The sequence below is a fragment of the Phodopus roborovskii genome, unplaced genomic scaffold (assembly GCF_943737965.1).
Source record: "Phodopus roborovskii unplaced genomic scaffold, PHOROB, whole genome shotgun sequence".
Taxonomy (NCBI): Eukaryota; Metazoa; Chordata; class Mammalia; order Rodentia; family Cricetidae; genus Phodopus; species Phodopus roborovskii.
Genome location: NW_026126424.1, coordinates 8,811,164 through 8,837,758, shown reverse-complemented (window position 1 = coordinate 8,837,758; position 26,595 = coordinate 8,811,164). Strand labels below are relative to the sequence as shown.

The following is a 26,595-nucleotide window of genomic DNA, read 5'->3' as shown; positions in this document are numbered from 1 at the left end:
AGAAAATCAGTTTCAAAAATATTTACACAAGGGATACTCATCTATGATTTTCTATTTTCATTGGATCTTTTTGTGGTTTTGATATAAGGACAATAGTGGCTTCATAAAAAGAAATAGGAAGTGTCCTCTCAGTTACTATTTAGTGAAACAATTTGAGGGATATTGATTAGCATTAGTTCTTCTTTGAAGGTCTGATAGAATTCTGTACTGAATGCAGCTGGTCCTGTTTTCTTGTGTTTGTTTTTATTAAGAGATTTTTTTTAAAATTACTTTTTGAGTTTCGCTGGATTATGGGACTGTTTAAATTTTTATTTCATCTTGACTTAACTTTGGAAGGTTTTATATTAAGAAATTCATCTGCTTCTTTTAGGTTTTCTAGTTTAGTGAAATACAGATTTTTAAAGTACGTCCTTGTGGTTCTCTGAATTTCCTTGGTATCTATTGTAATGTCCTTCTTTTCCCCTAATTTTATTAATTTGGATTATATCTCTCTGTCTTTTGGTTAAAGTTTTGTCAATCTTTTTTTTTTTTTTTTTTTTTTTTTTCTGTTTTTCAAAGATCCAACTCCATTTACCTACTATTCTTGGAGGTTTTATTCCTTGTGCCCTCTTGGGTATAGTTAACCTCTGCAGACTCAAGTGTCCTTCTAGCACCTTCTGTGGGGTAGATTGTTATGTAGAGATTGTTTAAATTGGTTTTGCTGTGGAATGATTGTTTTCCTTCTTCAACTGTGATTGGTAATTTTCCTGGGCTCTACGACCACTACTGTGGTCTCTCAGAGTTTGTGGAATAACCAGGTGGGTCCTTCTGGCTTTCAGAGCCTCCGTTGAGAAGTCAAGTTGTTATTCTAATAGTTCTGTACTTAAATGTTACTCTGTCTTTTTCCTTTGCAGCTTTTAATATTCTTTATTTATTCTGAATGTTTAATGTTTTGATTATTATGTGTCATGGGCATTTTTTTTCTGTTCCAGTCTTTTTGGTATTCTATATGCTTTGTAGCTTGATAGGCTTCTCCTTTAAGTTGGAGAATGTGCTTTCCATAATTTTATTAAAAATATTTTCTATGCCTTTGACCTGTGTTTCCTATCCTTCCTCATTCCTATTATTTATAGATTTGGGCTTTTCATCATGTCCAAGTTTTCCTGTATGTTTTTCCCTGGATTTTGTTAGAATCTATTTCTTTCATCTTGTCTTCAACACCCAAGGTTCTCTTCCATATCTTGTACTCTGTTGACTAGGCTTACCTCTGAGTTTGTTTATTTGTTTGTTTGTCTTGATGTTTGTTTGTTTTATGGCTTTCTAAATATTTCATTTCAGTTTGGTTTTTCTTTGGTGCGATGGTTCTCAACCTTCCTAATGCTATAACCCTTTAATACATTTCCTCATGTTGTTACTTCATAACTGTAATTTTGTTACTGCTTTGAATCGTAATGTAAATATCTAATCTGCAGGGTGGTCTTAGGTGACCTGTGGAAGGTTTGTTTAACACACAGGTTGAGAACCTCTGCTTTTAGTGACTCTGTCTCTTTGTTAAATTTTTCTTTCCTATCTTAAAGTATTTTCACTGTTTCAGCGGTTTGTGTTTTCAGGGCTCATTAGGCCTTTAAGTGTATTCTCTTTAAGGCCCTCGGGTGTGTTCATAACTGCTCTTTGGAAGTCCTTGCCTTGTGCTTCAGCTGAGCTGCTCTTCTCAAGGCCTATCACAGTGGTGTTGCTGGCTTCTGGAGGAGGCACATTGTCTTGGATGTTCATGTTTGTGCTTTTGCACTGGGATCTAGGCATCTGGTATAATGATGTAGGAGTTGTCTCATGGTTCTATTCATTGGTTGCCATTGCCCACTCTAGATCCCAGACAAGTGTGGTGGCTGTGGGGTCCCTCATAGAGAATGTTTCTGCTGGTTAGCACTTGACACAAGGGATGCAGATGTTCTAGAAGGAAAGGCTGACATGGACAGCAGAAAAGATCTAGAGGGACCCTGGGTCTACAACATGAGAAAGTATCCTTAGGGTGTGCAGGTTGGGTAAGAGGAGGGATTCCTGCAGGTAGGCTGCAGCCCGGCTAAGAATGAGTCGGGAGGGCCTGAATGGAGGACAGGAAAGAGTGAAAACTGCCTACTGGTGTCTCAGTACAGTGGGGACGGGGTCCTCTGGTAGAAAATGTTTCTGCAGGTTGGTGGCTGACACAAAGAATGGAGGCCAGAAGGGAAGACCGAGAGGGTTTGTGGGAAAGAGCTAGAGGGTCCCATTTAAAACCAAACCAAACAAAACAACAGCAGATGGTGGAGGGAAACAGAACGGTCAAGTCCCGCCAGGGCTGAAGCCTTTGAGCTGTCATGTGGTGCTGTCACTGACAGAACCCGGAAGGCAATGTGGTGTGGAGCAACAGCAGGTTGACCATACACATGTTGAAAGAAAGTCTTAGTGAGAGAAAGTTCCTAGACAGAGGAGCTGCCGAGAGCTATGGAATAGGTCAGTGAGGATTGACTGCTGGGAGTGTGTGAGAGCATTTAAGAATAATAAGATACAATGGGATTGTCACCACAAGGTTTAGCTTCAGTTAATGAGAATGGTTACTATTTTTATCTTCTATAACCTGTGTTATGGAATAGAGAAGATGGCACTTGGGAACTGAGAAGAAATCCTAATGTAGATACCAACAGAGAGCCCTCATTCCTCGGCTCTTCTGATTTTGGAAATGGAAAAGTGACATTTTCAGACTGAATTTTAAGTCTTACACGTTTTTATTTGAAATGGGGTATTTTATTAGGACAGGGTTATGTCTATTATAGTAGATACAGACTTAGTCAACGGGATCATTTGTAACTGTTATCTAGTCATATAGTAATTGAAAGATATTTTAGTTTTAGAACATTTCGATGCTTTACCATAAGTTGAAAAACTGTTGGTCTTAGGTCTTCATTTTCTAGTGGAGGTCACTGATATTTGCCTGTGGCTTTCTTTTTTAAACATTTTATAAATCTCAGTTGAAGGATCACTTCCTTATGAGCTATTTGGACAGAAGCCAGATTGGAAACCAATGAGAGCCCATTTTCACAACAGCTGCTTTATATTACAGTGAATGTTGCAAAGACATAGGAAAGGAGCCATTTTTCTTTACCACAAATATGAAGTAATTTGTGGAAGTAATTTATAATGTACATTTTTAAGATAGACAGTTAAACCTTAATAGACATTTCCCTGTCTATAGTTGAATGTGTTGGTATATTTCTGTAATCTCAGCAGTGGAGAGGCTTGGGCAAGAAAACTGACTGTTTGAGGCCAGCCTGAGCTATGAAGCAAGACCTTGTTTCAAAAACAAAGCAAAACAAGAAAATATGTCTAAAACTAAAGGAACTGGTAATCGGCTTGAAAATCATCATATCCCAGTTAATGAAGCTTGGGTACAGCTTCCAAAAATGTTAATTTCCAATTGTATCCCTTTTTAGCATTCCTTTTCAGGACCCCAAATACTTTTCCTCCTCTAAGGGAGCATGCTGCAGGCAAAGCTGGCCCAATACTTGACCTCCCTTCAGCACTCACTCTAGGGGGTCTCTGAGATATAAAAGTGAGCTCCATCTCTGTTCAACATAATAGAAAGGTCGTGTCGTAACCTGGAAAATAAGCAGTTTCTTTTATTTTTATTTGTTTTTTTTTTTTTATAGCATCAGGGACTGAGTTTCCTAGAAAAGCTATTTGATCTACATATATTATATCCTAAGTACTGACCAGAGCATCTGATTGTTCTCAGAGTTTGTTTACATTTGATTATGAAATAGTCTTACTTTGTGTCTCCTTTATGTGATGTTTGCCTTCTTGCAGAAGAATAAGCCTCCCAACCCGCCAGCCTTTATCTTCATGATTGATGTCTCGTACAGCAACATAAAGAATGGACTCGTCAAGCTCATCTGTGAGGAACTGAAGACTGTGCTTCAGAGACTGCCCAAGTAAGGCACTGCTGTTGTGGGACCTATGCTGTGCCGCTGGCGCGGACTGGCTGATTCAATCACCTGCTAATGGGGACGTCGTAGTTATAAATCTAACTTCACCCGGCTTCTGAATATTCAGAACGTCAGAGTGGATGTTTGTACAAAGGAAGGAAAGCAGAGAAACAATGATAGATAAATGAAACATCTCAAAATACTTTGTAGATTACAAGGAGAATCCCAGCAGTCAGTGTGTGGGGGGATGCTGACAGTGGCAGAGTTCAAAGGGTCTCAGGAAACTGAGTGGTTGTTGTAGGAGTGAATGGACTCCTTTAGCCAAAGTCCCTTCTGCCCTTATGAGGCAGCGGAGCCCCTCACTTGTGAGTCCTAGATGTGTGAGAGGAGCGCCTCTCTGTCATTCCAGCAGAGGTGGCAGCTCTGCAGGCAGCTCTGCAGGTGAATATACCCTGTCACGATGACATGACATCGCCGCTGCAGACTGCTTTAAAATGCTAGCTGGAGTGCTACCTGCTTCAGACAACAATGAGAAATAAAACTGATGGCAATTTTAACCATGAAATGTCATGGTACACATGCATAGCTTACATTAAATTTTGCAGAAAAAAAAACAAACAAATTTGCTTTGAAAGATTAGGGGGCGGCACATAAAGCATTGTTTTTATGTAAGTAAACCTTTAAAGAGAGATTTGAAAAAGTGTCAGGAAATAGCTGGCAGCATCCCCTCATTTTTCTCTCTGGCTTTCTCCACTAAAACTAAACTCATAGCTAAGCTTTAGCTGTCTCTGTGCACAAGCTAGCTGTTTGGAACTGGAGCTAATACCCAGCATGGAAACAGAGGAGTAGGGGGTTGTTTGCCAAGAGACTATGCATAGAGGCTATGCAGGCCATGGCATGCTGTGCAAGCCAGCACATGCTGTGTACTCCACCTTTTCCCTCCTCCCTGTCTTGCTAAGCACACAGGGCAACATCTGTTCTGACAGGGGCATTGGGTGAGGAGGGATTCCTCAGCCATGCTGCTTCTTGGCCTTTGAATGCCCACTCCTGTAATCTTTCCACTCAGACCGATGCTTTGTCTATGAGAACCTAGGATGAGTGGGCTCTGGACATCCCAGGGGCCAACGCTGTTTGTGTCTGTTATGCTGAACTCATAATATTGCTGAGATGGTTTGTAAAGCAGTGAGGATGTTTGACAAACACTGAAGGGACTTCAGACAGACCGGAGCTGGAGCCAGCTGCAGGTGGCAACAAAGGCCCAGATGTCCCAAGACTGAGTTGACCCACACCATTTTCAGAGAGACTAGAAAAGGATCAGTTTTCTGTTAGATGCTGTGTGCTTCATCATGGAACTTGCCCATGGCCTGTCTTAAGTCCAAGCCTGGATTTTACATTCGGGCTATAGGAGAGGGTTAGTGGTGGTGGTAGATGAGTCTGATAAGTCTTGGGCGTTTCCTCCCATTAACTTCCAGCTGTACTATACACTTAGAGAAACACTTTAGAGGAATTTAGAAGAGGAAATTACTTCTAGCTGGTAGCCTCAGAGATTTCACAGAGGAGGAAGAATTTATGATCGGTCTCGACAAGCAGGATTTTAATAACAGGGAAGCAGAGACAGCCCAGAAGCAGTGTCACAGACAAGTGTCACTTAGGGTGGCACAGCAGCTGCTCACGTGACGTCATGCAGCTCAGGAGGCGCCCGTATGTGTCCCTCAGTGCTCTAACCAAGTACAGGGGGCTCTCGCTTCTGAAAGCATTGCAGAGGCCAAATGCAAGCATTTGCCCACTGCTTTTGCAATAGCTTATGAGGACCTTTTAAACTTTATCCATCAAACCACATTTGTGAAAAGAAGCAAACAGGTAAAATCCAGGTCTTGTCAGCCTGTACTCAGAGTCTGCAGGAGAAACTGGCATTTCAACCGAGATCTCTCTTCATGGGTACTTCATTTCCTTTTTCCTCGTGCTCAAGTTGCTCATATATAAGCACATACCTCATTCACTGATTTTTTTTTTTTTTTTTTTGAGTGTTTTGAGTCACTCTCGTGTAGCTGAGGCTGGCCCTAAACTCTCGGTATTCCTGTCTCTGCCTCCTAAGAGGTTGGGTTACAGACATCACCATAACTTCAAGGCATCATTATGGAGAAAATTCAGAAATGAGTAGACTCCTTTGCAGAAGAAAAATGTCCTCAGCAGAGGAGGTCTTGCTGAAATGGGAAGTCAAGGAAGACGTAATGTGCCTTTCTTGTGGTTGTCATTGAGACACCAAGTGCCATGTAGTATTTGCCATTAGAACTTAGAGTGTCTGTGGTGTGGAGATTTTATTTCAAGGCAGTTGGAAGTGGGAAGAAATGCAGTCAGTAAGCAGGCAACTGGAGCCTGTGCCACTGAATTCTGAATATCTTCGCTACAGACTGAGGTGAACAAGTTCACTGTCCTATACTTCCTGAACATTAGCACCTTGTTTGGAACTCCTAAAAGAAAAGATGTTGTCTAATATACTTTCAGAGATGTGTCTTCTTAGCATGTCCATCACAAGAAATATTATTTATAAGTGTAACTTACTTGCTGTTATATGTTTCTGTGGCGTGTTGGTAAACTCTAGCTGTTTCTACATTGAGATTCCATAGGTTGTGCAGTAAAAATATCACACAGGAGCCTAAAATTCTTTCCGGATGCAAACAACTGTGCTATCAGTGACCCGAGCCACCCCTCCGCTCCTGCTGCTTCAAATGTCTCATTGTTTTAGTTTTTCTGTGACTTCTGAGAATGTTTTATTTATAGGAACCGAATAAGCCCGGATTGTTTGTGGAAATTCTAAAAAGTCTAATTTCCTATGAATTGAAAATAAGCCAAGCATAGTGGAGCATGCCTTTAATCTCAGCACATGAAAGGTAGAGTAGGAGGGTCTTTGAGTTCAAGGCTAGCCTGGTCTACAGAGTGAGTTCCAGGACAGCCAGCACTACCCAGAGAAACCGTATCTCGAAAAGACCCCCACCCCCAAAAATTTTTAAAAGAAATAGCAACACATAAGCAAATATGTATGAAGTGTTTTCATAATATCTAACCTTTGACCTAGAATTTTGAGAATGTTTTCCTTTTTAACCTGCTTATTTTTGAAGTAATCTGTACCGCTTCCTGCCATGATTCATTATTGCTTTCTAAAGTCAATAGAAATTAAAACCAGAACTTTAAATATGCCTTTCTTATGTTCTAGACACAGTCGTTGAATTTAGGTAGAAGCCTCTTCGCACAGGCAAATGACTGAGGAAGGCAAAATGTTCCCCAAGTCTAAAGCATCTTCATTGCTTCTGAGCAAGAGTTCAACTGTGTTTGTGAGAGTTTGTGCCTGGAGTTTGGTTTTGTCTTTTCTCTTAGGGAGGAGCATGAGGAGACATCTGCAATTCGAGTTGGTTTTATCACATACAACAAAGTTCTCCACTTCTTTAATGTGAAGAGTAATTTGGCCCAACCTCAGATGATGGTGGTGACGGATGTTGCAGAGGTCTTTGTTCCTTTGTTGGATGGGTTCCTTGTCAACTATCAAGAATCTCAATCTGTGATTCACAAGTAAATATCAAGTATCTCCTACTTAAATGCAAATCAGATGCATTGTGAAGTCATTTTGTGTTTTCATCCAAATACAAATATTGTTTGACTTTGTCAACAGGGGGGCTTAGGGCATAGATTGTACAACTCTTGACATGTATGTTAGATTTAACCCTTTCTGGTGTAGACCATTTAAAAACACTCACTCTCGGTCTTTGAATTCTTTCTCTTTTATGGAAAGGGAGTGAAAGGCATGCATTTCTTGAATGTACTATACATATTAAGATAGAGTATTATTTAAAGAGTCCTAGGTATTATAAATAAGTAATATAATGAGTCAAAAATGTCTACAAAGAGGGTAATTTAATAAATGTTCCATCTAAAGAATAGGTTTTGGTGCTGGACTGTACTAAAATACCCTCTGTTAAAGAATGTCTGTATCAGGTTGCCTGCTCCCTGTGGGTAGCAATTCCCCTCACATGCTGCCCATCAATAAATGTCATATGTGTTCCAACTTGAGACATCAGTGATTTATCTTCTGAAGTTAATGACAGACTTGCTTAGCATTTAAACCCCTTTCCCCATTTGTTTCCCTCAGTTTATTGGATCAGATTCCTGAGATGTTTGCAGACTCTAATGAAAATGAGACAGTCTTTGTTCCTGTCATCCAGGCTGGTATGGAAGCACTTAAGGTGAGAAATGGCCACCTCTACTTGATAGAAGATAAAGCTTATAACAGAGAGATTAAGAAAGAAAGCTTTGTGTGTGAAAAGAAATACAGTTTCATCAAATCATCAAATGCCTAGGTTATTAGGGTCTTTTGTTGTTGCTGTTGTTGTTTGGTTTTTTGTTTGTCTGTTCTTTTTTTGTTTTGTTTTGTTTTGTTTTGTTTTGTTTTGTTTTGTTTTTTGTTTTTTGAGACAGGGTTTCTCTGTATTGCTTTGGAGCCTGTCCTTGAACTCACTCTGTAGACCAGGCTGGTCTCAAACTCACAGAGATCCGATGCCTGTCTCTGCCTCCCAAGTGCTGGGATTAAAAGCCAGCCATTAGGGTTTCTAAACTTGCCCAGTTTCCAGGAGGAAATGGCCCAAGCCACAAGCATTCCCTGTGTTTACAACCCAGTGCTGTTAGCATCAGAACAGCTGTTTTATCAGGATCTCAGCTTTGGCTTCTAGATGAACTTCTGTGATCTGTTTGTAAAGTCAGTTCAGTCTAATCAGGACTATCAGATATGTGGAGGAAACTTCCCATACTGCCATCTTCCTTGGGGTTTTCAAACATACGAAGGCAAGGCCTGGGGACAGTTTGTGTCAGGAAAGTGACTAACGTTCATGGAGGGTTCTTGTCCTTGTGTCTAGGGAGGCTGAGCTCAAATGACATTGTGTCTTCATTGGACTGAAGACAGCAATGTGATACTGAAGACCCTATTCCCAGTTGCTGTTTGTTTAGCACAATTGTCAAACCTGTGTACTTTGTCAGATCTTTCCTGAAGTTAGTTTTAAGAATGTGTTATTAAAATTAAGTTCACGGCAACTTTTAAAATAGAATGACTAGTAATAATGACAAGAAGGATACAAGCAAACAGTGGTGCTATCGGGCCTAGCTTATGAACTGATCCCACACAAATGTTCCATCTATTTGTATAGTCTGACCCTAGCATCTGATTCTTGTCTAGGTTTTCTGATTTCTGAGTGTTCAGGTAATGGTATCAGGAGCATTTGTTCACAGTGTTGTGGATGTCCTTCAGCAGTCAGCAATTTAATGTGAAACTAACAGTATATCACAAGTGACTTGGCAGTATTAGAGTCTACCCAACTGAAAGCTATCATTGGTCAACAGAAAGCCGCGGAAATTACAATATTCCACATCACAAAAACCAAAATCCTGTCTGTTCTTTTTCACTTTGAAAATGTTTGCTTTGTTTTCCATGTTCTCTTCTCCAACGAGAGGTTCATTAGTAAATCTCTCCACGCATCGTAATTCCTAAAAGACCCTAAACATCATTCTGCTTTAAGACTGGAATTTTAACTACGTGCTTACATCTGAGAGGAATGAGTGAGTGATGACAAGCTGTTCTTTATCTAAAATTTAATGCCAATCCCGATGAATTGTTGTCCATAACAATAATAATATAGTCTGAGGTTGCTTAGGCAGTGATTAACTATAGCACGAAGCAGTCTCTGCCATCCACTTATGACAGTCTGATTCACTGTAATTCATGTCTTTGTATCTTTTGCATTACATTTTTTATTTATAAGTTCATTGTTATATTAATGTTTATTAATATGGAATCCTTGAAGTATATGAAAACTGTTTTTTAGTCAGTGTTTTTATCATTGCTGTGATGAAACATATGACCAAAGCAACTTAGCAAGGAAAAGGTTTATTTGGCTTGCACTTCTGTATCACTGTCCACCATCAAAGGAAGTCAGAACAGGAACTTAGAGGCAGTTGTCTCTGATGCAGAAGTCATGGAGAAGCATTGCTTAAAGGCTTTCTCTTCATTGCTTGCTCTTCCTGCTTCCTTCTAGAACCCAGGACCACCTGCCCAGTGATGGTACCACCCACAATGGACTGGGCCTTCCTTCATCAATCACTAATTAAGAAAATGCCTATAGCCAGATCTTATGAAGGCATCTTCTCAATGGAGGTTCCCTCCTTTCAGATAACTCTAGCTTGTATCAAGTTGATGTGAACTAGCCAGCACAAAAATTTCGATGTTTTAAAATGAGAAAAAGCTAATATGAATTCATGAATATAAAGTCTGGTCTGGAGAGCTGGAAGTCAGACAAATTAGTACAATTTTCATGAGAAGTCTGTGCTCTTCTCGCCTTAGCCATTACTACTGGACAAAAGCTAACACATTTGAGATTGTCCAATGGAGAAACAGTGTTGAGGAGGGCTCCTCACTTAATCATTCATTCTTTTCAAACAGCAAGAAAAATCATCAAGTTCTTGTGTTTTGCAAGGCCGTCTAGACTGTCCTGTGCCTAAGCTTTATGAAGCATTGCAGGGAAGACTTAATTCTGTATTATAAGACACAGTTCTTCTGGTAGTAAAATGTAAAATAGGGAGTAGGGAGGCCAGGGGTAACTTAGGAAAGTCCAGGACTACGGTTTGGTCAATAGCTCAGGATATTGTGTACAGAGGGCAGAGATTTGATCCCATTCACTATGGGCACAGAGTAGAAACAGGTTCCTAGCACTGAGATCAGGACTTGTCCCTGGCACTCAGCTGGCTTTTGGGAATTTGTTCTCCATGCTGGATTACCTTGCCCGGTTTTGATGCAGCGGGGGGTTTGTTCCTGCTTTGTTCAAGTCCATAAGAAGCCTGCCCCTTTCTGCATGGAGATGGAGGCAGAGTGGATGGGGAGATGAAAGATGCGTGTAGGGAAGGGCTGTGGTCTGTAAGGAGTATGTTTTTCCTCCTGCTGCCAGTCTTGTCCCACCGCCACGTTAGCTGGACTCCAGGCAGCTCTCCGAGAGTAAGAGGTAACCACGTGGAAATACATAGATTAGCAGAAATGGGTTAATACTTAAGACAGAGCTAGCCAATAAGAAACTAGTACCTGGCCAACAGCATTATATCAAATACAGAGTCTCAGTGTGTTATTTGGTGCAGGCATGGCGGCGGGACAAGACCGGCGGCGGGAGGAAAAACCTTACTCCTTACATATGGCACCCACGTGGCTAATAAGAACTCCACTTAAAATTTAACAAAAGCTTTAAAAAAAAAAAGGTTTTAGAAACAAAAGAACACAGACAAGCAAGGCTTCTTACTAACAGTTTTTTTCTGGGTTGGACTCTGCTTTGCGAGAGACAAGCAGATATTTGCGTGGCTCCTTTAAGGGAGGATTCCTGACTCAGCATAGTGGACTTCTGTTCTCTCCAGTCTCTCCATCTTGACCCCTCCTTACTACTTCCTCTTTCCTCCTTGTCTCCTAGTCCTCCTACCTTCTTTTCCTATTGGCCAACAGTGCTTTATTCATTAACCAGAGAAACATATTTACAGAATGACATCTCCCATCAGTGGTCAGTATGTAAAATGAGTGAAAATGTTAACTTAAATAAATACATAAATGGTGGAAAGTAGGACTCATTTTACTGTGAAGGCATTTCAGAACTAGGCTCTCCTGTTATAACCTTTCTTTCTACCAGAAAGATACTGAATAAAAGCTTTACATAATATGTAACACACATATATAATTATATATGCTACTAATTATATAATTACTATGTACCACTAATATATGTTAATTATATGTAGGATTATTATTAAGAAACTTGTCAAAGTGATCAGAACAGATCACAATTAGAAAAAAATGTAAGTTTGTCACAAAGATAAACTGTGGCTGTTTGGAAAGCCCTGTGCATGTTCCTAAATGTCCTTGAAACACTCCACTAAGGACTTCATGCTTTCTGTGTGCTGTGTCCACATAGCATCTTCTAATATCAAACTCCTTTTCCTGCTATGTAGTAAAATCTATTTCCTTCAGACTCTTACATGTGCATTAATCAATTACATGTGAATCGCAGACAGAATCAACTATCTAAGTCAAATAACTTGATAAGTAAGCTTCCACATAAGAATTGGGCAAAGGGGTGCCACAGAGATGGTTCGTGGTTTGAAGTGCTTGGCTACTCTTGCAGAGGACCCAAGTTCAGTTCCCTGCACCTACATGGTGGCTCGCAACTGCCTGTGGTTCCAGTGGGTCCTATGCCCTCTCCTGACCTCTGTGGATACTGTGTGCGCACGATGTACTTAAATACATGCAGGCAAAACCCTCAAACACATAAAATAAATACAAGTACATCTTTAAAAATGAGTTGGACACACATGGATGCTGATGGTTATTCCTGAAATAGATTTCTACCTGCGTATAGGGATTAAATCTACCTTGAGATAATCCACAATTGATGCCACAATTCAATTTCAAGATTCATCATGACACTCCGTTGACAGACAACATGGAACTCTTAAAGAGAGAAGACAGAGGCCTGATGTGGGTGGAAAAATAAAGGCACCCTTCCTTGGAGAGCCTCCATTTACAGGAGACGGTGGTTTGTAAGAGGGTGGGAGACTGTCTACAGAGTGGGAGACAGTGACAGAGGCAGCTGGCCGGTCAGTGCTTCTAATGCCAGTCTCTTGGAAGGAAGAACATTAGAGACATAATTTGAACAGAGTTCTTGAGGCCCGCCCATTGTAAGCTATTTCTATGGAAGTCAGAAGGACATATGCCATTCATCTCACCCTGAGTGATTCACTCTCGTGAGCACAATTGAATGTTGGCAAAGACATCAACTTTATAGGAGTATAATCCATTTGCCAGATGGAAAATGCTTTATAAGTCTGCGATTAGTGAATTATAGCTCTAAAATGAAGTGATTGAATAAGGATAAATAAATATAGCTACTGTATGTGTCCTTGCATATGTGTGTGTTGTTTCTTGTAAACTTTTTGCATGTGTATGTATGTGTGGTATATGTGTGCAAATATGAGCATATGTGTGATCATGTGTGTGGGTACATGGGGGAGCTGAAGTTGACATCAACATCGAGTGCTGCCTAGACTGGCCCCCTCTCCCTTCCCCTCCCCCCTGCTCCCTGCCCCCACTTCTTACCCCCCCCATTGCAGCAGAGTTTCTCCTGAACCTGGAGCTTGCCAATTCTGGCTGGTCTTCTCTGTTTCTCCTGGGGTTGCAGGCATCCAGCATGCCTACCAGGTTTTTATGCAGGGCTGGGGGAGCTGAACTCAGGTCCTCACATTTGAATGGCAAGCACTTTGTCCTTTCAGCCCTCTCCCCAGCCCCAGAGTAGGGCCCACAGTAGGGCCCTGTCATCATCTAACCAGACAATTAAGTATGCTTATTATGGATAACTGAACCATCAAAGTCTTCCAACCATTGTGTTCTGTGGTTGCTATATCTACATCATGTGTAGCATGTATGAAGCTTAGAGGAGCTAAGTGTCCTAAAGTCAAAGAGTCAACCCCTAGCCTGTGGGGACAAGGACCTGTGATCATTGTAGTTCAAAATTTCAGCCCTTCAGTGACTAGGCAATGTCCATATGGGCACAGAGAACATTGATAGTGAATTCTCTAGGGGAATTGGGTAGCTCAGACAAGAAATGTTTTACTTTATATTTTTGAGAGCTGAATGTGTGATTGGGAGAGGTATTTTTAATTTGATCCAGTTAACACAGGAAGTCTCTGTATAATGTGATTTTCACTTTCCTTTTTACAGTAAAAGACTAGATACTGTCTTAAGGCAGAAAGCAGAAGGGAGGGTCATTTAAATCTGAGGGGAAAAGTGGTGACGACCGTTCAGACACAAACACAGGCTGTTGCTTTCATGCGATTTTAGTTCTGAAGAACATTCCAAACCTGCTGAAAAGGAGTGGGCAGTTTCCAGATGCTGTTTTGACTTACACCCACTGTGGATCACGCTGCATTCATCCTGGTTCTCCTGCACCTAACCCCCCTTCCCCTCCCTGGAAAAATGTCTTTCCCTTCTCCGGTATCTATTCTGCTAGCATGCCCTGTGCATGTTTGGCTTTCTGCGTGTATATAAAACACAGGAGCCAAAAGCGAGAGAAAACTTGTCTTTCTAAGTCTGGCTTATTTAATTTGACATATTTAATAGTGATAATCTCCATTTCCCAGCAATAATTTCATTCTGCTTTATGGCTGAATAAAATTCCATTGTGTATGTGGACTACATGTACACAATGTCCCCTATTGATGAACACATAGACTGATTCTATTACTTGACTGATGTGAGCAGTGCTATGATAAACATGGATTTGCACGTATCCCTGTGGTGTGTGGACTCAGGGGAATATGTGTGTGTGTGTGGTGTGTGTGTGTGTGTGTGTGTGTGTGTGTGTGTGTGTGTGTGTGCTGTATCTTTGTCACCAGGTAAGACAGTGTCACATTAAAGAAAAGAAACTAATCCTTGGGGTTGTTTACCAGAGAATGAGCTCGATTGGATTTGAAGGGCTCTGACCTGATCAGGTCTCCTGAAAAACGGCCATTCTCTTTATGCACCGAACAGCACAGCAAATAGGAACTTATATCTTAATCAGCCATCTGTAGATGGCTCACAAGAGAGGAAGTTCCCTTTAGGCCCTACTGACCCAGATCGGCACACAAAGCCACAACCACATGTCATTGATCTATCCTCACATATTGTTTTTTTTTTTTTTTAAACTCCTTTGTGTTGCTTTTAATGCCTCTCAGCTTCCAGTGACTGGTCTTAGGTGTATCCAACATAGCTTAGTCACACATACATTGTCCTAAGTCCGTGGCATGAATGGGTCACTAAGGAGAAATAGAGAACCTGTTATACCAGGGAGTTCAAAGTATAGAAAGATTAGTTACATTGGTTCTTTTCAAAGGTCAGTGAATTCTGAACAGGCTGAGTATGAAGTATGCAATCAGAATGAATACAGCATGTAAATTATCTCCAAGCACATTATTAACTCCGTCCCAGGTTGGGTGAAAGTTTGATTCATAAAGGCAGTCTACAAGCAGAATTTCTCAGAAAACTCATCCCCACCGTATGGTGGTTCTTCGGTTTCTGGAGGGACTTGGTTGGCTGGCATTCCTTCTAGGGACACTCAAGAGGTCCCTTTTGTCCCCATCCCCAACAGTAGTTTGTTGTGTTTTTTATTTTGTTGCCTTTCTGACTGGATCGAGGTGGAATTTTCATGTATTTATGACACTCTTGAAACCTTGACAGCCAAACATTTTGTCTGATGTTTTTAGGCAGCAGAGTGCCCTGGGAAGCTATTCATCTTCCATTCCTCCTTGCCTACTGCAGAAGCACCGGGAAAGCTCAAGAACAGAGATGATAAAAAACTGGTTAACACAGACAAAGAGAAGGTACCGGGGAGCGTTACTCTTTCAAGTGCCCACTGCAGTGCTATTAAAAGGGGTCCCACACTTCCTGAGTATTTTGAACTGCAAACCATTAAGGAGTTTCATATTGCTAGGGAAGCTGATAGCTGACATATCAAAATGGAAACATCTTCCATGGGTAATCTATGTGAGATGAGAATTTTAGAGTAATGGAAGGCAGATGCGCTGTGACATCACTTTCCTGGGGTAGGGACACTAGTCGTGAAGCAAAGGCACCGCATGCTGAAAGGGGGCCGTCACACAAACTCAAGAGAGCCTGTGGATGGAAGATGGATCTGCCTGCCGGGCACACCTCTCAGTCACACAGCATCTTCCAATCCACAGAGCTGCATCAGGCCTATGGGCTCAGGGTGTGGGCTGAGGGTGGGGACAGGGACAGCCCCATTAGGGGTGTTAGAGTATCAAACAACCTGCAGGCAACCAACTATTTTATTAGCCCAGTCCGCTTACTGGAGGGAGAAATCCCATAGTCTCCCCATTTAAAGTTTTCAATTAAAGCAACTTAATAGAAACTTAAAATACCACATAGCTTTTCATTTTTCATTTCTTTCATCCTTTTCTTCAGATACTTTTCCAGCCCCAAACAGCAGTCTATGAGTCTCTGGCCAAGGACTGTGTGGCCAATAGCTGCTCGGTGACTCTCTTCCTCTTTCCCAGTCAGTATGTGGACGTGGCTTCCTTGGGGTTGGTGCCTCTGCTCACCGGAGGGACTCTGTACAAGTACAATGTGTTTCGGGTAAGTGGCAAGCCATCTGTTCTTCCGCGTTTCCTCCTGTTTGAATTGTGAATATTTCCTTAAAATATACTTTGTCTCTGTCTTTGTTTCTCCCCCCCCACTCTCTCTCTGTCTCTGTCTCGCTGTCTCTTTCTCTCTATCTCTCTGTCTCTGTCTCTCTCTCTCTGGCTTGTATGGGGAGGAGGCTCGTGAGTATGCAGGTATACACGTATCACTGAGAGCTTCTGGTGCTCGTGGAGGACTCTGAGGCGTCAATTCTCCCCTTCCATCCAGCTGAGGTAGAGTCTTCCCTGTTTCTTCCAGTGTACTGTGTGATGTCCTAGGCTAGTAGCCAGAAAGCTTCCTGGGAATTCTCCTGTCTCTGCCTTCTGCCTTGCCATAGGAGTTCTGGGATTACAGCTTCAAGCTACCACACCTGTTCATTGTTGTTTGTCTGTGTTCTTTCATGTGGGTCGGGACCAAACTCAAGTCATTAGGCTCACACATTAGGCTCACACTACAAGTGCTTTTAAAGTCTGAGCCATCTCCCCAGCCCAGCTGAAGTTTGTGGCGTGTTTATGAATTAAGAAAGTTGTGTCAGGTTGTGCAGAACTAGCGAAAGTAAATTCAGTAGATGTAAAACCATGCCTGTTTGACTGATTTTGGCCACACACTGGGCTCACACTACCTCAGAGTTGAATATTAATGTGAGCTTTGCTGTGGGGGGAAAGTGTGCTTTATATAAGAGATGTATATCTAAGATGATGTTTGAAAACCTAACTGCATGTTTGCTTTAATTTGTTTAACTCTGAGGCAGGTTCCGTTCATTACATCCTGCCCTTCCACATTGAACTAATGTGCCTCCCCCGAATTAGGCAAAGGCACCCTCCCCCCCCCCCCCCCCCAGTTTAGGATAGGCACATCACAAGCTCCTCTTGTGGACAGTTGTGCCTTGAAGTCTTACTGTATTTTGGCACAGAGAATGGGTGCCGCTCCAGGAAGATCCAGGGCCAGGCCGCTGACATTTGTGCTCCACAGGGCAGCTGGTCATAGAGGGCTGTTTCTAATTCTCATTCTGTTTCAAGCTTAGGAGTGAAAAAGCAGCACTCAGTTACATTTGTGTTTGGGAAGTTAAGTGAGAGACTTAGTAAGAACAAAGACTGAAAGTGAACTACGTTGTAAAAGCTGCGGTTGCCCATTGAAGACTTCTGGAAAAACATAGGTCGTTGCAGGTACACTAGGACATAAAATTCAGACACTCGTCTGGTCGGAATTCTGGGTGTTTGAGGCTCACGGTGACTGTCTCAGTGTACTCTCTCAGTGAGGGAGATACATCTGATCAGAGACCTCCATCTTGGGTTCCTTGTGAGCAAAGTCCTGGCTGGGGTAGTGCTGGGTGAGGCTATCTTCTTAGAGTGAATTAGCTGCAGAGAGACCAAGGACAGTGTTGGCAAGAGGCCCTGGACCTCACCGCTGTCACTGTCATTCCCTAAGGAGCGCGCTGGTTCTGCGTAGTTTTTGATAAAAGCCCTGTACTTGTTTGTCAATATACAAAACTTTATTGTTGATTCCATTAATGTTATTAGAAAAGAAGTGCTCTCATATCGCAATAGAAGAAAACCGTCTGCACTTTCAGGAAGTAGAACATTTCATAACCAGTGTTAGCGTTAATCACTTCAGGTTTTATGTGCACTGTTGTAGACTGAATCATATCTTAGCACCTCCTTCTTAGCTTTAAGAGAGAAAACTCAATAGTGTCTCCATTAAATAATATTGCTAGATGAAAATGGCAGTCAGGGACATAGACTTTTGGTGTGCCTGCAGTGCCCTGTGAGGATTGGCTGTGATGACTGATTCCTCTTTCCTTCACCTGGTCTTGTGGATTGGGGATAGGAATCTCTCTCTCTCTCTCTCTCTCTCTCTCTCTCTCTCTCTCTCTCTCTCTCTCCTCTCTCTCTCTCTCTCTCTCTCTCTCTCTGTGTGTGTGTGTGTGTGTGTGTGTGTGTGTGTATGTATTGCTTAGGTGTGGGCTGTGAACAGCTTTCAGAAATACAATTTAAAAGAGGAGTCGAGAAGTCCAAGGGAAGGGTTTACTCTCCAGACTCTGTCTGAACTCTGACTGAGCTTCAGACCTTTAATATGATTTGAATAAAAGACACGCCCTATCCACCCCCTCACCCCACCCCACACCTCTGCCCCCCACCATTACAGTGTCTTTCCCCAGCCTCACTGAATTTGTTAAGCAATGCACGTTTCCCGTGTCTAGGACTAAATCCCTGAGTGAATGACTTATGCTATTTCTCCATTTGCAAAATAAAATTAAGGATTTGACTTAGGAGCTTAACCTTGAGTCATTGCCCAAAGATTGTGTATTTTCACAAGATTATATACGTACATAAGATATACTTGTAAATGTGCTAAATAAAAATACAAAAATAATTATTTCAAAAAAAAAAAAATCAGTGGAAAGTAACGTCATTTGAAGTCTTTTGCTGCCACCTGGTGGCCACTGACCACATCTTATCTTTTAGGTAAATTTGGATAGCCAACAGTTTTTGAATGACCTCCGAAATGATATTGAGAAGAAAATAGGCTTCGATGCTATTATGAGGGTTCGTACGAGCACAGGTAATTATCATTTATATAATTTCACGTCTCTTCTGCACAATTATTTTCTCTTTAAGTAACAGCCCAACAGAGAATAGCAGAATTCAAATCAGCCAATTTTCCTCTCTTCCTGTACTCTAGGTTTCAGGGCCACTGATTTCTTTGGTGGAATATTTATGAACAACACCACGGATGTAGAAATGGCAGCCATCGACTGTGATAAGGCCGTGACTGTAGAGTTCAAGCATGATGACAAGCTCAGTGAGGATGCTGGGGCCTTGATCCAGGTGAACAAGCTGTCATGATGGCCCTTTTTAAATTTTTATTTTAAAGATTTGTTTGTTTATTATGTAGTCAGTGTTCTGCCTGCATGTATGCCTGCAGGCCAGAAGAGGGCACCAGATCCTATTACAGAGGGTTGTGAGCCACCATGTGGTTGCTGGGAATTGAACTCAGGAACTCTGGAAGAGCAGCCAGTGCTCTTAACTCTGAGCCATCTCTTCAGTCCCCATGCTGGCCTTTGTTACATGATACCGAACGTGCTACTCTCTTCCTAACAAAACTCAGTTCTCTTTCTTCAAAGCAGGAGCCCTAACATGACTCTCGTGTGGTTCACCCATAGGTTGATTCATATATGCTACTTAATGTGACATGGCAGTCATTAGCCCTGCCAACTGATGGGAAGTGCCAGGTGTCAGAAATTGGTTCCCATGAAGAGTCTGTGTTCAAGATTCTTGCAGTCATGTGACCCCACTCCAATTCGTTCATTTTTAGTTAACTCACCCTTTTAAAGGTGCTACCTCCATGGTCTTCCCTAAGGAAGAGCACATATATTGGTTGTCTAGGACCAGATGGTCAGCTCTGAAAACATACATTCATGTGACATTCTATGGACTTAACATGTTGTTAAGGAAAAAATAAGTGTATACATACATACATATACAATAACAATTAGTGAAATTTGAAGGTGAGTGTGGAGGGGCATATGGGAGGGTTTTGGAGGAGGAAAGGGGAGGGAGAAATGTTGTGATTATATTAGTCTCAAAAATAAAACAATGCAGGCTCCACCTCCGAATGAAGCCACACCCTGGGGTGCTGGGGTTAGAAACTCAGCATATAGGGGCCCGACTTAGCCTCTGCTCTATGCATGTGAGCAGGGTCAGAGTGCTTGTGTGGGTCTGGACCAGTAGCGCTCATTCTTGCTGTTGCTTCCAGTGTGCTGTGCTCTACACAACCATCAGTGGTCAGCGCCGACTGCGGATCCACAGTCTCGCCTTGAACTGCAGCACCCAGCTAGCAGACCTCTACAAGAGCTGTGAAACAGATGCTCTTATCAACTTCTTTGCCAAGTCAGGTAGCATCGATCGGTGATTCAGTCGAGACTCGTTGGGTAACTAGTCAGAAGCTGGAAAATACATAGTGGTGAAGCCCAAGGTTGAAGAATGGTCAGTGCCATCAGCTGTAATGAGTGGCAAGCCTCTAGGGCTGGGCCACACAGATGTGCCTTAAGTTTCCTTGCTAATAAGGAGGATAAGGTGAAGTTTAAGTGTATGTGAGTGTGCCCTCTAGCAACGGTGACTTGCACCAATGTATGTTGATTATCTGTGTTTGTTTGTTTGTTTGTTTTGCTTCCCTAAAAGAGAGCATTACAGCCTTCAGATGTCAGGGCTTGGGCAGACAATAGGCTGGCCTGTCTTTTCTGTGCATAGAATTCTATTTCTAGTAGTTTCAAGATAAATCTGGGTTAATGTAACCCTTTGCTATAATTAGACCATTGTCCTTCGTGGCCTGGATCATCCTATGTACTGAGAAGAGGGCCAGCAGCAAGAACATTATCCTTGTTCGGTTGTCTCAAGATAACAGCAATTTGCTCTTTGTTATTATTTGAAGAGATTAGTTTCTAAAGCTTCTGCTTTGCACTCCCAGCTTTTAAAGCAGTTTTGAACCAGCCTCTGAAGGTCATCCGGGAAATTCTAGTCAATCAGACTGCTCATATGCTGGCATGTTACCGGAAGCACTGCGCCAGTCCATCTGCAGCAAGCCAGGTGAGTTCCCTATGAGCAGCAAGCATGTGCAGAGCAAGTGTGTGTGCAGCTGCTGCATGCAGCCAGATGCTCCAAGGTAGAGCATGCAGCCAAAGAAACTAAGGATGCACCTGGCATGGGAAGGGGACCATGACAATGGATGCATGTGTCTTTGTAGCCAACATCAAGAAAGAAGCCTGGGCTTAACAAAGTGTCTGAACCAAAAATGTGGCAGTCACAACTACACTGTTTATCAACAGAGGAATGTCATAATAAAACAGGATTCCCTTTGTATGTAGACCCAGATACTTTGTTGTGAAATGTATTTGCTTAAATACATTTTAGGCATACAAAATGTTGCTGTGAACTGATGGCAGTAGTAACAATGGCTTTTTAAGAAATAGAACTTATAAGTGATGGAATTATTTTCATTTAAAAGTTACATATTGAGACTTAGTCTATGTAGATCTGGCTGACCTGTGACTCTGTGTAGATCAGGCTCGTCTCAAATGAATGGCAATCCTCCTGCCTTAGCTTACACATAATTAATAGAATCACTTTGAAAAAAATTGTCTTTGTTCATCATCTTAGAAATTTGAAATTTTAGATCTTTCAGGTAAACCTTACTTAGAGGGGTTAAACCAAATGTTTTGCTTGTGCCCTCTGGTTCACATTCTTCCACACATCGGTAGATGCCAGTTCTCATAGCTGTATACCGAACATCTCACTCTGATGAAAAAGAACTCAGTGAAACACTGGTAGACGTTTTCCTAGCCCCATTCTCCAGTAAAGCGGTTCCTCGCCTTGGAGGAAGCTGTAGGCAGGAAGAGAACACCCACAAATCCTGCATCTAAATTCACAGCTGATAAAGGAGGACAGGAAGACGAGCATTTATTGTGCCGCCCTCCTCAGGGTAGTCCCCCTTGGTGCTGCTCGAAGGGACTCCTCAAACGTTCTTTGCCCTTCCGTGGGGACAGTTGTTCGGCCAACTGCTGAATCTGTTCAGTTCTCTTTATTATTTGGTATATTTTCACTTTAGGGATTCACGGTTCAGTACTATTGCAGAAGCCAGGTGAAATGGCATGCACCTGTAATTCCCACGCACTGAAGGGGAGGAAGCAGGGTCAGGTGTTCGAGGTTACTGTGGCTTACCTGAGCTCTGTGAGAGCCTGTCTCAAACAAACAAACCAACAAGCAAACAAACAAAACTGAAGGAAGGAAGGAAGGAAGGAAGGAAGGAAGGAAGGAAGGAAGGAGTCGGGGAGGAAAAGGCAGGCAGACCGGCTGCATAGCTGGGCAGTGCCTTTGTTTGAGTCACATGAGCCCACCATGCATTCGTGGGGCCTGGCTTGAATGGAATCCAGTCATGAGCACTTTGTACCCATCTTCACTATGTGTCTTGGATTTCTGGAAGACACTCTTCTACTTCTGGAGTGTGTCACCTTTTGGAGGATCAGTTGATACAGAGCTGGGGCAGTCAGTGTCTTCTCTTCAAGTTTATTTGCTAACATTGAAATAATCGCCTTTAAAGATCTTAGGTGAAAAGCCAATCTGTTGCCTAATTAAGGGGGGGAAAAGTAAACCTTACCATTTCCTTCTGGTTTAAGGGAAGACTCGTGTCTACACTAGATCATCTGTTTTTATGGCTTAAACAGTGTAGGACAAACCATTGTGGTGCTTGTTTTGCTCAGGGTGAGTTAATAGAGATGATACCTGCTGTTTGAGTTGCATCCTCCAACCACCAATGAAGTGAGGGCCCTCCTCCAACACCCACCTCTGAATGGTGATGCACTGAGGACTAAGCCTTCAATACCGAGGCTGCCGGGCAGTTTCCATACCCAGGCCCCAACACCAAGCCAGACCACAAAGAAATATACTTTGTGTAACAGACCTGAGTGGGTTGCTTTTGCTCAATTACGAAAGGCAAGAGAAGTCACTTAGAGGACAAAAATTTAAGGAGGTACCACTCTGACTCAGATGTTCAGCCATGAGAGTAGTCAAAAGAATGTTCCAGTAAATCTTCTTGTGTAAGTAGGGCTAGTTATCTTTTTGAAATCTAATAGGCCACTCATTATTTTGGAGTGAAATGCTCCTCAAAAGGCAAGCCAGTGGCTGGAGAGATGACTCAGCATTTGGGAGCATTCTTGTAGGACTGAGTTTGGCCCCCAGCACCCACGTGGTGGCTCACAACCTCTGTGACTCCAGATCCAGGAGATCCAAACCCTCTTCTGACTTCTGAGGTCATGAGGTGTGTGTGCACTGCACAGATATGCATTTGAGTGCATTCTTACATATACAGTAGTACATCTTTTATTTAAAATGCCGCTGAAGTGTTTTTTTTAAAAAAAAAAAATAAAATAAAAAAAGGTAAAGACTACAAACTTGCCAGTGGTTTTGATCATTACTGCTCTGCCATTAGAAAATGCAAAGAATTTTCCAAACTTGGTCAAACCAGACTTTCATGAATTTTGGCTCATGCCTAACTAGAACCTTTTCTCTCCAAGGCAATTTAATTACGGAGGAGTCAGGGATCTTCGGGAGAAGTTTTACAGTAATAATCTGTGATATGCTTTCTTTTTAACCTCAGAATTACAGAGTAAAACTCCCTTTTTGCTTTCCTCCATCTGTAACAACATTTTCCCATCAGCTGTCATTCTTGTCCCTCCATTTCCTTCGCTTGGGCCCCTAACCCAGCCTCCTTAGAGCTGTGGCACAGATGCCAGCTCACCCCTTTGTGGCATTTAAAATGATCAATATGTAAGCTCCCATAATATTCCTGGGTAACTTGAAGCAGTAAGTGAGGTTTCTACTTATTTAGAAGGTATATGTGCACATCTGTTTGGGAGGATCTCTTCATACTGTGTTATAAGTTGTTTACAAACAGCACGGGGGCTACTGGCTCCGAAACTTGGCCATGTTTCAGTCCCTTCGTTTGTTTTTTGTTTGTTTGTTTGTTTTGTTTTGTTTTGTTTTTCTTTTGTCCATTTCCCGTGGCTGAGGAAGTAATGGAGTATGTAAAGTTGGCTTAGGGAAAACTACAATGAGAAGAGCGTCCCACGGGAGAAAGCATACGTTTACTGCCTGAAATGAGATCAGAAAGGCAGGCAGTGGTGACACGCCACACCCTTAATCCCAGCACTCAGATGGCAGAGGTGGGCGCATCTCTGTGAGTTCAAGGCCAGCCTGGTCTACAGCGTGAGTTCCAGGATAGCCAGAGCTACACAGTGAAAGACTGTCTCCAAAAAACTAATCTACAAAAAGAAAAGAAATGAGATTAGCGGTTGAGGTGAAAAAAAAAAAAAGGTCAGGTAGAACATTCTGGGATGTGCTTGCCTAAGTCAGTTAACAAGTTCGTGCTTTACACCCCTCTTGCAGCAGGTCATGAGAGGAGACTCCTGATATGATAGGATGTGAGGTGGAAGATGAGATACAAATCACATTAGAATCCTGCAGGGAGGGAAAAAATCTCTTGTCGTTGTTCGTTGTTGATTCTGAGCATGTATATCTTTTTTTTTTTTTTTTTTAAATGGGAAAATACATAAAGATCTGGGGAGATTCTTACTAGCCACATCCTTGCCTCATAAATGTGAGGACCTGCATTAATCTCAGAGCCCACATAAAAATCTTGGGCACAGTAGAGAGGTGTGATCTCAGTGTTGGGGACAGGACAATCCCTGGGGCTCACCAGTCAGCCTGGCCTAACTGGTGAGACTTTGTCTCAAACGAGGCAGAAGGCCTTCTTGATATGAAAGTTGTCTTCTGGCCTGCACACACGCAAACACACACACACACACACACACACACACACACACACACACACACACACGAGAAAGCTAAAAATCGGACAGGCTCGTGAAACAGATGTTTTCTTTTTCAGCTTATACTGCCAGATTCCATGAAAGTACTGCCTGTGTACATGAACTGTTTGTTAAAAAACAGTGTGCTGCTCAGTAGACCAGAGATCTCCCCTGATGAACGGGCATACCAACGGCAGCTGGTCATGACCATGGGTGTGGCTGACACCCAGCTCTTCTTCTATCCACAGCTCCTGCCAATAGTAAGTGTGCGGTGAGGTGACTGTGAGCCCCCTAGACCTGTTTGGCAGGGGAGGCTCTTGCTTCTAAGAAATTCAGTCAAATCAAGCGGAAGCTCTCTCACCGAGTTGCTGTGCTCAGCATGCCTGGGGAAGGGCGTGGGGAGTCCCGTCTCACTGAATTGTTCAGATTGCTTTCTGTACCACTCTTAAACTGGTAACATTCAGTTAAGTAGGCACTCTTAGAAGTCTAAACACGTGGGTGCCAGAAAACGTCTTTCAAACTGCACGTCATAGAAGACCACTTCTGCATGTACTGGGGGGATTAGAGCAGTGTGAAAGATCGGTTTTCACCTAATGTGTGGCTGTCTAAGAGTCACCATGTTTGTTCACACTGGCCTTTCTCAAATGCAGACAGGGACTTGTGTGATCACATGCTTGGGGATATCTGTGCCATGCAAGAGTCCAGCTGCCCTTGACCTCCAGGGTTCCCATGACAGTACATTCCACTTTATTGATGCATTGTTAATATTTTGAATGCCAGGCACTCTGCCTGGACTTTTTCTCAGAGTTCTAGAAGGCTGGTAGGCTGCATGCAACTCCTCCTTAGTCTTTGTGGTAAGAAACAGTAGGCACTCAGCAATGATGCAGTCAGTGACAAATTGTGTTAGATGCCAGGGTAAGAAATGAATTCTTTCAAATGATTCATTGTCACATAAACTTGGATTGTCAGCACATAGGTTTTGATAAACTGTATGCTGTAAGGGAGGGACAGGACAAAGAGAAAGGAAATGAAAAGCGGGAAAGGGATGACTTCCTGAGTCTCTTGACTTTGCCCAAACAGCACACATTAGATGTGAAGAGCACATTGCTGCCGGCTGCTGTCCGCTGCTCTGAGTCCCGACTCTCCGAAGAAGGAATATTCCTGCTGGCTAATGGTCTGAACATGTTCTTATGGCTCGGAGTGAGTAGCTCACCAGATCTGATTCAAGGAATATTTAATGTGCCATCATTTGCACATATCAACACAGAAATGGTAGGTAATTTTCTATTTTTATGATAAAATACAAATATGCATTTTTAAAATCTATGTGCAATTTTATGATACAAAGAAAACCAGTTCTCATATAGTTCTGTATGAGAATCATATTTTGATGAATTAAAAACTGGAAAATGTAAAATAATTTCCTGAAGTGTTAAATTAAACATGGCTTCAATAGGAACTGATAATACAGAGGGCTGAAGAGATGGTTCAGTAGATAAGAATGCTTGCAGAGGACCCAAGTTCAATTCCCAGAACCCACATAAGGTAGCTTGTGGCTGACTGTAACACCAGGTCTAGGGGATTTGACAACTTATTCTGACCTCCATGGGAACCTGTACATATGTGGCATATGCCGACAGACAGACAGACAGCTGCACGCACGCATGCACTCACGCAGTACATATCCACTGACAACACTTGAAGACTCCCTGCTGTCTGCCAGTGGCTACTGGCCACATGTACTTTAAACCCATACTCATTCTCTTGACACATGAGTAAAGTAGATGCTGCAACAGAATGTTCCTGATGAACTAGGGGCAGGTGCTTGCAGGTGATAAGGTCAGAGGTAGAGCTTGCATTTACTTTTCAACTACCGTTTCTTCATCCTTGCCGCTGAACTGCCTGTTTGAGAACATTCAGAATCCTTCAGAGGTATTTTGCCACATACTAATATTAATGAGGCACAAAATAAAAATCACACAAAGCAGAGTATGTCCCCAGCCCTACCTTAAACCATGACTTTCCCCTTCTGTTAGTCATGGCAAAAGAAA

General features: G+C 42.3%; 1 protein-coding gene across 1 annotated transcript in view; it reads left to right on the top strand.

Annotated features, from left to right (window-relative positions):
- The window catches only part of Sec24d (SEC24 homolog D, COPII coat complex component), an 83,059-nt gene that overhangs the window by 54,007 nt on the left and 2,457 nt on the right, over nt 1–26,595 (top strand). Inside the window, exons 11-21 of the mRNA XM_051185562.1 lie at nt 3,820–3,944; nt 7,314–7,505; nt 8,083–8,176; nt 15,249–15,365; nt 15,967–16,137; nt 18,648–18,744; nt 18,865–19,010; nt 19,939–20,077; nt 20,650–20,768; nt 24,625–24,804; nt 25,625–25,816. Of these exons, the coding sequence (XP_051041519.1) occupies nt 3,820–3,944; nt 7,314–7,505; nt 8,083–8,176; nt 15,249–15,365; nt 15,967–16,137; nt 18,648–18,744; nt 18,865–19,010; nt 19,939–20,077; nt 20,650–20,768; nt 24,625–24,804; nt 25,625–25,816 (1,572 nt within the window). The remainder of the gene's footprint in view (nt 1–3,819; nt 3,945–7,313; nt 7,506–8,082; nt 8,177–15,248; nt 15,366–15,966; nt 16,138–18,647; nt 18,745–18,864; nt 19,011–19,938; nt 20,078–20,649; nt 20,769–24,624; nt 24,805–25,624; nt 25,817–26,595) is intronic.